Below are 13,211 nucleotides of genomic sequence, written 5' to 3'. Positions count from 1 at the left end.
TTGAAAATTCAGGTAATAACTTCTCGGAATTTTCAATCTATTGAAAATTGAGTTGTATGTGATGTTCAATTATCACGATGAGTCTGGAAATTCAAGCTTTCATTGAAAAATCAACGATTTTTCATCATAGAAAACCCAATTTTCTTGAATTTTCAAGATGAATAAGAAATATGGTGAACGTTTTCATTTGAAATTGGATTCAAACTCACAACATTGAAAATTCAGATGACATTGTAACTGAAATTTCAAAACCTAACGAATTCGCTAGAAAATTCTATTGGAATTCTATAGGATTTCTATTGAAAAATTCTATATGTTTTTCCACTGATTCTATTTGATATTTAATAAGAAAAAGTCAATAGATTTTGAATTTCTGTTTGAATTTTTCTCTTGGGATTCTGTAATGCAAAACAAAACAAAATCCAGCGGAAAAAAACAGAAAATTTGTACCCAATAATTCTAATAGAAAAAATCTCGAGAGAAAAATTCCAACAGAAATTCAAAATATATTGACTTTTTTCTATCAAATATGCGATAGAATTTCACATCAAATTTCAAAAAACTAAATCGTAATTGTTATTGTACACATTGTTACAAAAATTTGGAAAAAAACCTCTATAGCTCAAAAATTGGAGGGCCTTGACTGTTTTTAACATTTTAAGCATCTGTAGGCAAGCCAACATTAAGCAATTAATTTTTTTCCCTAATTATTCGTTTTTAGACATATATAATCGATCTTCAATGCATGAGAAATCTCACTCCAATAGCCCGTGACTTTTAAAACTCATAGTAGTCTCTCCTTAATGATTTTCTTTGGTCGCCATATTTCTGTACAACCCTTAAACAATTAATGAGTTGAACAGTATGTGGGTTTTCAATTTTTATTAATAATTTCATTTTGCAATAATTTGAAAATAGATTAGTTTGTAATATTCATTCGAGAAAAACTTTTTAAATGTAGAATAAATTAATGCACTGATGAAGAACACTTCGTGTATTCGAAGCGTTGACAATTAGTGAATGAATTATTTCTCTTGATTTTTTCCTTTCTTCGTTTTTTGATTAAAATTACTGTGATGACCATTAATAGCTGAGAAGTAGCAGATTTTTTAAAGATGAATGGAAACGAGTGGAATGATCTTGGTGAAAATTACATTTATTTCAAATTTTATTTACCGAACGCTTCAAGACATTCGAAAAACTCCTCAGTCAGGTAGTCGTCAAGGATCCGACTCAATTCTTCGAAAATTGACGCCATTTTCAAAATTATTTATTCACTTTTAAATACGAATATCCGCAACTTGCTCGCGCAATAGTAGATGATCTCGCACGAGTGAATACGAAATGTAGACTGGATTCGAAAAACAAAATTCAACTCCAGACGTGATTTTTTATAAACTTCCAAGGATGGCTGTACAGTTGTTTCTGAGAAATAAGATAAGATTCAACTTCCCATTGCTGATAAAAGAATCTCGAACAGATTGAAGTAAAACGACTGAATATCATTGATGATTGAAACTTATTCTATTCATCATGAAACGCATCATGAAACGACTGAATATCATTATTCAGTCAGAAAAACACTTGATGAAATTCTTAAAAGCGTCGTATAGTCAGCAGATAAGGAACTCAATTGATTCGCTTTTTCTTTCATTGGATATCCGAAAGAAATTCAAAAACATGATTTTTTAATTTGGGATAGGTATCAAACCCAATAAATATTATCAATACATGGTTCGATAAGTTCAATGTTTTTCAGCCAAAGAATCTTATTTATTGGACTGGACGAATCTTATTTATTGGATTTCACGTATAAAAAAATCGTATAGCAGTCCTCATCAGATTTTTTCTATTGTATTTCTTAGAGGATGTTTGATAGGATTTTCTATCGGATTTCATATGAAATTTTCAACAGAATTTCTTATAAAATTTAGGGGTATAAGGGTCACAATGAGGGTCAAAAGTCTCGTATGTCGATTCAAAATTAAAAAATAGTAAAATATTTGATACTCTAAATTTCAATTATTGACGAATTAAATAGTTGGTAATAAGAAACTGTAAATTTTCCATCAAGTAATTTATAGTAAATTTCGTAAAGTACATTTTCGATTACTCAAATAATCGTCAATCTTCCTAACTAAATTACTGATTAATAAAGTAATTCGGAATTTGAATATTTAAATTGATGATTACTTTAATAATTAAAAAATGAAGAGTGATATTAACGAATTGAATACTTCATAATTTAACGGTAATTATAATTTACGAATATGACTATCTCTACTGAACCCTGGCTTTGCCACTAGTTGAATTACGTTCCACACTTGTTTCTCAATGCTCGGTAATGCGGGTTTGGGCGAGCTTCAGCCAATTGTTGAATCTCGGCGATTTTCGCCTGGTCAACTGTCTTCACTGGGAACACTCGTGCGAGGCCTCGAGTACTCAGTTGATTTGTTTCTTCATGTTATTCTATTGCGTTATAATTGAAATGATAAAAATTTTTAATTGAATGGGAATTCGTCTGCATTTCGAAAGATTGAACTTGACCCCCACATATTGGACCAATAAAGATTCAATCAGTTGATCAATAGATCGCAAAGACGTTAAAGGCTAAGCTTGCTTTTATTATATTTCTTCTATTACACCGAAATTTTGTCGAGAGGACAATACATTCAGCGTGAAGATATGTCAATTCTAAAGCATTGACAATTTGATGAAACATTTTCTCATGTTCATGATTCTAGTGTAACGATATATACTGAGAAAAGCGGATGTTTTTCGCAACATTTTCACGGTTTTATCCAGTCGAACAGGGACATCCATACGACCGCATTTTACAAAAATAATGATATACAGTAGACTCCCGTTAGAGTCACACTCAAGGGGCTGTTGGGGAAGTGAATTCGGATCTGCGACTGTATTTACGATCCACCACCACGCGCTTACTCCGGGCGTCATTTCTCAGAATCGACATAGATAAAATAAAAATACTGAATTTGCCTGTCTATTTTATTGATGAAAAAATGAAAATATAATAATAATTATCATAACAATTATGATATTATAATGACCAATAAAATAAAAATTAATTAGCTATTATTAATAATTAATTATTGTCATGTGGATCCATTTTTCAATTCATTTAAATTTTCACTCGATCAACTAATTAATCAAATTTTAACTTATTTTACCACAATAAAAGTGTAACCTCACTCTGTGACGATCAGGAGCAGACTAAATGTCTACCCATCGTAAATTCATATTTTCAGTATTATATTTTGCGAATTTCTGAGAATTCAAAAACAATGACTCCTCCAGAAAAAACTGGAGCATTTATTTAAAGGCTTTTGGAGGTAATGGAGTGGGGGGAGCGCTCGCGGGCCGAAAAAGCGATATGAATGGAAATGCGACTATAACGAGTGTGGCTCTAACGTTTCAGATATTAGAAAATTTCTTTCTCAGTCTAGGTAAAAAACCAAAACAAAATCATCATGAATTGAGATACGATTGTGAATTGTTTATTTTTAAGAAAAGTGTTGAAAATTTGCAATTTAGAATAGTAAAATTTAATTCTCTTTTCTATTTAGTTTAGTATGTACATATTATATTATATATATTATAATTTTGTATAAATATATTATAGCATACTATATTATATGTAATACATTATAATATATTATATGACGGTATAATGCTACAGCAAGAACATGTGAAGCGGAATAAATTGGCTTAAAAAAACCTTACATTGGATTTTTTATTAAAGGGAAAGGGATTATTTTGTTTTTCAATTATCGTCGAAAAACGATCGGTAATATACACACATAGGGGACGTCGGGGTAAAACGGACACTTTTGACTTTTTTAAAAATGTTAATGAAGGGTTGAAATGTTGATAAAATTTAACAATTTTGTTTTCAATACAAAGAACAATTCTTTCCCCTTGTGACGAGCCTCAACTGAGCTCAATTGATCAATTTGTTTCTGAGTTATGAATAAATAAAAAAATGTCCAGTGTCCGTTTTACAAAAATTAATTATCCTAACACAAAAAATTGGAAATTTTGGATTCGACGAATATAATGCTTCCATTCGGGAGCAACAATATCTATTTTGTATATTAGGAACTACTATCTGGGGATATTTCAAAATTTTCATCGGCAATCTCCGTACCCCGCGATTTCCTTCGGTTTTCTCCGATTCGTAGAGAGCGAGCCACTTGCGCATTTTTGCTCCTCAAGCCGTTTCCGATATTTCACTGTGTGTCTCTTTCCGGTTTGACTCTCGTACCGAACGGTCGTGTAGCGTCCGCTTGTTTCGGTCATCATGACGTGAGTATTTCATATTTTCCATTTTCCATGAAAATAAACCCCAAAATCATATTCAAAATTCCAACATCCCGAATTATCAAATATGTTTTAATATTTTTTCCTCTTTCAACCCAGTTTATATTCGATTGTTTATCGGAGAAAGCATGGTCCACGCGATGTTCCATTTTATTTTGCACCAATACAATAATTATTCAAAACACTTTGCCTTAAGATTTTGCATCAATTAAAAATTGATGTATCAAATTTTCCACTCATTCTTCAAAATAATTCGTCGGAAATTCTCACATTTGAGTTTTTTTATTTAACGCCACGTGGTTGAGAGGTTAGTTTTCCAATCCCAATGTCGCGACCAGATGTTCGAACGAGTGATTGTAACAATTGTGAGAATCTCTCTAGTTTCAATTTTACATGGTTGGAATGAATTTCATAATTTATAAACCTTCCTAAAAGCACCTGCATCGTGATGAAGAGCAATGAAGGTCGTCAATGTGAAGGAGATTAATTCTTCACTGGGTGTGGGCATTGAATTTCAATTACATTGCACCTCAATCAGTGTTGATACATTTCCGCGTTTATCCTACAATTTATATTCTTTTCTTTCGGAATTACAATTATAAAATTTCATCTGTTGAATATGACGTCTTTGTTCGTATCTTCCTGTTGAAGATATTTGCAAAAAATGCAATTGCATGATTTTTTACTGGAGACGTTTTTGTCTCGCGATATTTTACTTCAAAACCACACGTATAAGAAAATTTAATAGAAAACCTAATGATTTTGTTCTTTGAACTCTGTAAAAAGCCTATGCCATTTTTATTAAAAATTTCATCTGTTTTTAGCCAATTTCTATTAAAAATTAAAGTCGGTATTTGCGAAGAAAGAATTATTTTTCTATGCAATTTTTTCTGCATTTTTTGATGAGAAATCAATCGTAATAAAGGAGAAAAAACGTCCACTTAAAAAAAATTCAGTGTAACGATTTGTGGAGCCTTTATTCCGCTTATCAAGTAGTGTGATATGATGTCTATGCATATTTTTTTATGCACTGTAATCTTTTCTTCACAGTAATTGTAAAAAAACAGAAATCCATTTTTTACTGTGATAAGAAAATATATAGTTCTGTAGAAAATATGTATACAATAGTATATACGTATATATTATATAATATATACAATATATGGTATATAACACATGTATGTCGTATATATGTACATATATTTTTTCATCCGTCAATTTTTTTTAACTGGAGGATTATGACGCTTCGATTAAATTATTCAACAATTAAATTCTCATTGTAAAAAACTTTGCTGAAACGGAAATGTTTTACTATTCTGTCACCCATGGAAAACAGTACGCGCGCCCTGTTCCTATAGAAAATGAATTCCCAAAAATTTTCCTGATGAAAAATCTGAAGAAAATAACTAATATAGAACAAACAAATTATAGATTCTTTCCAATCAAATATCTTCACAAAACTCGTGTGAAAAGGCAGAAGATTTTTTAATGGAAATGGACAAAAGACAAATAGAATTTCAATAGAATTCTGATTGAGTTCCAAAATCATTTCCTATCGAAACCGCAACGTTTTACTTTAGCCTCGAGAGAATTTTATAAATAGTAGTCGAATCATTTTGTATTCTTCTCTCATTCAATATCTACTGATTAATAAAAGATTATTCTATTAATTCTCTGAATAATTTTAGGTCCAAAGTATCGCGTGATACGTTCTACGAGTGCGTTAATGCCCTCCTCACGCACTCAAAGGAGAAGAAGAGGAAGTTCCTCGAGACCGTTGAACTCCAAATCGGTTTGAAGAACTACGACCCCCAGAAGGACAAGCGTTTCAGCGGTACCGTCAAGTATGTTTCCACCTGACTCTGAGAATTCTTTTTCTTTTTGGAATGTAATCCCAAAAAAAACTCAAAACGCTTTTTTCGGGAAATTTCAAATCGAAAATGTCTGTCTTGGAATTATGTCAGGAAGCTGAGTTTATCTCGGCGGACCCTCACCCAGGGTCTTAAATATTGGGGAGGTATTTACCGTTAATTTTAAGGCGTAATCCAGAGACCTTCGTGGTCCTGATTATCGTCCTGACGGTAAGTCTTTGGACGACTGGAGAATGAATTTCGTGCTGATGATCCATTTTTGAACACTCCCTCGTTATTTTGAGTTATTTTTAATGAACTGTCAACAGATTATTTTGTGAATTGTAGATAAATTCGAGACTTTTTTTGATAAAATTATATTTTTGTTTGTAAATTAATTTTGTAAAACTTTCTCTTTACTTTTCACGTGCAAAATATCTTTTGTTATAAAATAAGATGAGGCAAAATGATTTGGAATTTTGTTGCACAAATGTTTCTGGAAGTAATAGGTTTAGGAAAATATCTCTTGACGTTTTCCTCGAAACCTCTTCCTCATGAAATTTCTTTTGCAGAATAAACTCCTAATTAATTTTGGGCTATTCTTTTGTTGCTGCTTGACTATTGAATTATATGTTCATTACTTCAAGAATTCATTTTTTAATTGTCTTCAAACTTTAAAATCATTGCAATTATCTTCTTTACAAATAAATTTTCGTAAAACTTTCTCTTCAAATGATATTCGCAAGATATCTTTGATGGTGACATTTGGTGAAACAAATTGCATTTGTATTTTATTTCACAAATATTTCTGGAAGTAATATTTAGGAAAATTTTTGAGAAGTCTTTTTTTGGGCAATAAAATTGCCTATGAAAATTATTTTCGAAAATTTGGTCTAAACCTCTTCCTTATGGAGTTATTTGAAGTATAAACTACGAATTAATTTTGAGCCAGTATTTTTTCACTACATAACTATTGAATTATGTTCCCACTGCTCCAAAATATTTTTTTTTGTCCCCCCTGCAAGCTTAAAAATTATTGGATTGTTGAAAAAATGGTTAAAATTTTGGAAACAATGAAAAATAAATATTCTTTCAATTTCTAACAGGTTGAAGAACATTCCTAGGCCCAAAATGCAAGTCTGCATCCTTGGAGACCAGCAGCACTGTGACGAGGCCAAAGCCCAAAATGTTCCCTTCATGGATGCCGAAGCTCTCAAAAAACTTAACAAGAACAAGAAGCTCGTCAAGAAACTAGGTAAATACTCCACGAGTTGCCACATAATTTTTCTGAATCAATCCCTTCCTAAAAGCACCTGCATCGTGATGAAGAGCAATGCAGGTCGTCAATGTGAAGGAGATTAACTCTTCACTGGGTGTGGGCATTGATTTTCAATTACTTTGCACCTCAATCAGTGTTGATACATTTTTTCAGATAATACACTTAATCCATTTCATCATCATGACGGTACGAAACAAAAACAAGTTGAAAAATGTCATCTCTAGTATTGTAGATTTTCTCTACTGAAAGTCTAGAGAAAAATCACTTGAGACCATTTTTGATAACTCTAGACATTTTTCATAAAAATTATCTCGGAAGATTCCATTCAGTCCTTCCTTCACAAAGAAAAAAGTTTCTAGTTGCCGGTAAAAACCTCTGAATTTCAGATCTGTATCATTTTAGCATCTCGCAAGCAAAGAATTCTAGAAAAACGTGAAGTTTTTGTTCATTTTAAGAGAATTTTGTAAAAAGATGATGATAAAAGTTCTCATTCCGTATTTTCTACTCAAATCTAGAATAATTTTACATAAATTATGGAAAATTTCCTCTTATTTCACAGGAATCTTAGAATTCAAAATTTTGGGCCTCTTCAAATGAGAACCCAGGGGTTCTTGAATCAAAAACCTCTTTTCCAGAAAAAAGGTTTTTAGCACGAAATTAGGGAGATTTTTCTATTTTGTTTTGCTCACAAAAAAAACACTTTTCATTGCACTTTAACATAATTCCTCGTCATTCAATGTTGTAATTTATGAATTGATGAAAAAATATATACATATAATAAGAATAAAAATGGATAAAATTAAATTAATCTAATTGTGAAGACGGAAATGAAAAAAAAAAATTAAAATAAAATAGTATAAATGTTTCAGTCTAGCAATAAAAGCATCGATTGCAAACATAATATCTCTGAAACTACTAGGTCTAGAGAAAAATCTCACTCGGTATTTTTTCAATTTCTTCCCAAACATCTTCATTATTAAAATATTAAGAAAAATAAATCTCCAACACCTAACCAATGAAAACCCATTTCAGCAAAGAAATACGACGCTTTCTTGGCCAGCGAGTCCCTCATCAAGCAGATCCCTCGTCTGCTGGGTCCAGGTCTCAACAAGGCCGGTAAATTCCCTGGTCTTTTGACCCACCAGGAATCAATGACCGCCAAGATTGACGAGGTGAAAGCCACCATCAAGCTCCAGATGAAGAAAGTACTTTGTCTCTCAGTGGCTGTTGGCCACGTCGACATGAACGAGGACGAGCTAGTGCAGAATGTTCACCTTGCCATCAACTTCCTGGTCTCACTCCTGAAGAAACACTGGCAGAACGTTCGTTCCCTGCACATCAAGTCCTCCATGGGACCCCCCCAACGATTGTACTAAATGAACCTCTGTTTATTTTCTACATAAAAAGTTCACGATCAATAAAGAATAACATAAAAAATTGTAACAAACGGTGTTTTAATTTCTTTCGATACACATTTACAATATATATATTTTTATATGTATATTATTTATATACTTTATTTATTAATAACTATCAAATATTTCTCTATCGATATTGGTGGGGGGTAATGTGTCGAGATGTTTTCCTCCTTACTCAAACATTTTTCGTTTGCTTTATTTCACAATTACTTCACTCATTACTTCAATTACTACTCATTCACTCGATCATGTTTTTTTAATTCCTCTGTGGTCAAATAATCCATTTTTTCTTGTTTATTCCATTTTGCAGTTCTCTTTACTGATTAAATTTTAGCATTCTATCTCTACATAGTGTAGCTTTCACTTGTCAGGGGATTCATGATGACAGGGATATGTATTTTATTTACAGAAAAACAAGCTGGGGGAGAGGGATCGATGAATGTGAAGCTTATATCGATTAAATTCTTCAATCTATCCCTCGATCGTTACTTTTATCATTCTTCCTTTACAACGATCTTGGTAAATTTAAATCATTAAAATTGGTGTAGTTTTTTTACCTATTACGTTAGAACACTAAAAGCTCGCGAGAGCTTCGATATCTCTGGACGTGAATCGCTCATTGACAATTACTTTTTTTGGTAATTGTCTTTATGATTTTTTATTTCTCTTGTTGGGTTTCCTAGTTTTCTTATTTGGTACTTGAAACCACAAGCTTCGATTCACGTCCTGAGGACACTTATCATTATTTACATATAGCTACACAGTAATTAGCTCCGGGGAAGGACAAGTTAATTAAATAATTAAGAATTGTAATGTGTATAAAATTCTGTTCGTGAGATATTCAGTGATTGTTGAACATTGAGACATGAATACTCTCAAATATCGCTGAATTGGTATAAACGAGACGTTAATTGTAAGTGAATTTGCTCAGTATTTTTCATCATTGAATAAAAAAGAATTATAAAATTTGGCGGATAACGTTCAGACGGTACAACGTTAAAACGAAGTGGTGAGATGTCATGAGTAGATTTTTTCATTTTTAATAATAATTACGTAATGATCCCAGAACAAATTATTTGAGAACGAAATATAGAGAAATATTTCCAATAGGCGGGAGGAGTCGCTTGATTTTTCTCCCAAGGCCAGTCATTAACGAAATAATTACAAAGAACCATTGAAAAATTGACTTATTATTTTCATTAATTTCGTAATGATCTCAGGAGCGAGTGATTTTGAAGCAAAACTTCTCCACAAAAAAAAATCCAGAGTTTTTTGTGTCAATCATTTTTTAACGAATGAATTAAAAAAAAAACAATTACAAAATCGATAAAAATGAATAAGTCGCATTATTTATTCATTTTTTTAAATTTTGTAGTTATTTGAAAAATGATTAGCTGTGGGGGAAATGTAAAAAAAAATTTAAAAAAAATGTCCTGTCATTTTTCGCTTAATTTTAAGATAATGATAAGATCATCTCATCACATTTCATGACTTCATCAATACAAAAAGAAAATCCATCGATAATTTTCAGTATATTCCACTGTCACAACTTAATTATCGCTCTGTCAACCTCCATTACCATCTTCCTCCACTATAAATTCGAAAAAAAATCTCCCAGTAACTATTCAATAAACACAAACTCAAAAAATCAAAAATTAAATTACTGACAGGAAGAAATAGAGAGCTACCTCTAGCAACAGATTGCTCGAAAAAAATTATAATTTTTCATACTGTATAAAAGGGGAACGAAAATGAAAATACTGTCACCGGGAATAATAAAATAGAAAACGTAGATTTGCATCATTGAGGAGAAAAAATATAATAAAAAACCAGATAATGAATCAGTAGTGAAGTGGCAAAACGTAACAAATTCAGTATTAATGCATCTATTCCTGCATTGTTTTCTTTAATTATAATTGTGTTTCTGCAATACTTTTCGTCATTCACCCAAATCAAACATAATTAAAAACGTGAGTCACGTTGCCTTATTCCGTAAAGTATCAAGTACAAAATGAGTTATTGAACATTGAAAATATTCGACGTCATAATACAGTTTTTTTCAATTTTTTTCAATTGGTTTGAAATTTACAATTTTTTCATCTTTCAAAATAACAAAAATACGTCTTCAATATTTCTCAATCAAGTTTCACCTTTCCCCTCCTCGCGAAAAACAAAATATGCAGAAACCCCATTGGTTGTAGCAAAATGAAAAAAAATCGTCAAATATTTCCAATGCTGATTTCATATTCCCCGATTTCTCCTGACGCATAAAAATCCCAATTCTAAGAGAAAAAATCTTTCGTGGCACTTTTTAAGTCTTCGCATAGCATCAGAGGAAAAATACCTATTTAATACTCATCAGGAAGTGAAGAATTATCCCATTCACCTTCGTTACATTCAACCACCTCACTATTGACCTCAACTAAAAAAACTGATAAATGCACTCAGTCTATTTCACTCGATGAAGAATGTCTTTTCACAATGTTTTCTCCGGCTAGAGCCACGATGGTCGATGATGATGTGAGGGTGGTTGGAGTGCATAAAGGGAATGAATGTACTGTTGATAAGCAGCTGGATCCACCCCTAGATTTGGTCCATGGGGGCTGACATACGCCGACACTGGTGGTCCATAAGGTGCTGATCGTTGAGGGGAATGAAGGAAGGGATGAGGTGGGTAATTTCTGGGGGGTTGATTATTCAGTTTATTCGCCTGCTGTCCAGCCTCGGTGACCGGGGTGGCCTGGGGCTGTCCCTGCTGCTGCCTCAGAATGCTGTAATAGCTGTTTGGATTCCTGAACTCGTCGAGGAAGGCGAAGGCAGCAGCAGCAGCTGACGCATCCTTGTCGTAGAATGGTGAACTGTTGGTTCCACCAGCTGGAGTAGCAAAGTTGAAGGCACTGCCTCCTGGTGGGATTGCCGGTGCATTCTTCAGTCCAATGGGATCCCCAGGATTCCCAGAATACTGAGAGAAGCCTGGCATCTGCTGCTCGGTGATGGTAGCCTGCTGCTGAGCCTGGGCCTGAGCTTTTTTCTTGCTTTTCCTCCCCTTGGTCGGTGCTGGAGCTGGTGCTGGCTCTCTCCTCGAGTGGGTTGCTGGAATCGTCTTGGCAGCTGCATTCTGGAGGCTCTGGAGGAGGTTCAGATCCAGGTCTGAGGCCCCTGGCTGTCTGTAGGACAATGCATCCTTGCTGGAGGGTCTGGGGATCGACAGCAGCTGCTGCTGATCCTTCGAACTCCTTCCCACCAGTCCCAGTCCCAGTCTGGCATACGCTGAGTTACCAGCTACAGAGTCCAGTGAACCGAATCCACTTTCAAACTGTCCAGACACGAGATTCTGTCCAGGCTCCGATGTAGCCAGCGTCATCATCTGGTCGTACCCAAACTGCTCCTGAGTCCCTCTAGGTTGTTGCTCAGGCAGTGCCCTTGTAGAGTCACTAGTTGGTTCGTTGTACATTCGTTTCTTAACAGGAGTTAGTGTCGAAGCTCCTGAGCTTGGGACTGAAGACGACGAGGATTTAGCACTGGCGTCGTAGTAGTGGGGGCTGGGGTAGACTGGACGACAGCTGGGGTTGGGCATGGGGTACGGCGGCGCCTGGAAGCCACCTGCAGGTTGATATATCGTGTCGTGTCCTGGGAGGTTCTGCTGGAAGCTCAACAACTGAGATTGATCCTGACGCTGGTACTTCAGGGTTTCCGGGTCGAAGTGTCTGTCTTGGGGCTGCTGAGGGGTCTCCTGAGGGTTCAACCTCGACCCTGGCCTCTGTGGATCACCAGTCGCGGAGTAATTGTTCCCATATGCTGGTGGGAATTGATTCGACTGGTATACTTGATGATTCGGATTAAGTCCCAGTGGTGGGTCTGACGTGAAATTCCTGGGGGTCTCCATCTGCTGCACTGGGAGCTTCTCCTCTGGTTTGAGGTACTCCACTCTTCTCTCAGCTTCCACTGGAGCAGCTGACACTGGTGGAACGTACGGAGAATGGTTGGACTTGAAGCCCTGGGGGTAACTCCCCCCAGCTGCATATTCCTCAGGTTTTTGGTAGGTCTGAGGGGTCGACTGCGCTGGTGCTCTTGGAGATGCCTGGGAGTAGTTCGCTGGTGGTCGAACTGGGAGAGGACACGGCTGGGGGGAGGGCTGAGGGTAGATTCTGGCTGGTTGCGGTGACACCTGGGCTGAGTAACCAGTGGACGAGGCGTTTGGCTGCTGAGGCGAGTGCTGGGAGTAGTTGGGGGCCTGAGGCGATGGCTGAGAGTATTTTGGGGGCTGCTGGGGGGAGGGCTGAGAGTAGTTGAGACTCTGGGGGGAGGGCTGGGAGTAGCTCG

General features: G+C 35.0%; 2 protein-coding genes across 2 annotated transcripts in view; one reads left to right on the top strand and one right to left on the bottom strand.

Annotated features, from left to right (window-relative positions):
- The first annotated feature begins 4,240 nt into the window (after positions 1-4,240).
- Positions 4,241-8,917, top strand: LOC107039322 (60S ribosomal protein L10a). The gene is made up of 4 exons (XM_015258880.1): positions 4,241-4,326; positions 6,030-6,185; positions 7,298-7,446; positions 8,503-8,917. The coding sequence occupies exons 1-4, from the start codon at positions 4,322-4,324 to the stop codon at positions 8,844-8,846; spliced, it is 654 nt and encodes a 217-aa protein (XP_015114366.1). The 5' UTR covers positions 4,241-4,321; the 3' UTR covers positions 8,847-8,917.
- A 1,340-nt stretch (positions 8,918-10,257) lies between these two features.
- LOC107039301 (bromodomain-containing protein 4) overlaps positions 10,258-13,211 on the bottom strand; it is a 20,576-nt gene continuing 17,622 nt past the window's right edge. Inside the window, exon 5 of the mRNA XM_015258857.2 lies at positions 10,258-13,207. Within this exon, the coding sequence (XP_015114343.1) occupies positions 11,383-13,207 (1,825 nt within the window). The 3' untranslated portion in view covers positions 10,258-11,382. The remainder of the gene's footprint in view (positions 13,208-13,211) is intronic.

Source organism: Diachasma alloeum, unplaced genomic scaffold (assembly GCF_001412515.2).
Source record: "Diachasma alloeum isolate Michigan unplaced genomic scaffold, Dall2.0 Dall_scaffold_00296, whole genome shotgun sequence".
In the NCBI taxonomy this organism is placed as follows: domain Eukaryota; kingdom Metazoa; phylum Arthropoda; class Insecta; order Hymenoptera; family Braconidae; genus Diachasma; species Diachasma alloeum.
Note: the sequence above shows the minus strand (reverse complement) of the source record. Positions and strands in the feature narration are given on the sequence as shown.

Bases quoted from the DNA above. Each gene is read 5' to 3' on its own strand.
- LOC107039322 (XM_015258880.1), top strand. The intron at 6,186-7,297 runs GTATGTTTCCAC...AATTTCTAACAG, and splicing joins CGTTTCAGCGGTACCGTCAA to GTTGAAGAACATTCCTAGGC. The intron at 7,447-8,502 runs GTAAATACTCCA...AACCCATTTCAG, and splicing joins GAAGCTCGTCAAGAAACTAG to CAAAGAAATACGACGCTTTC.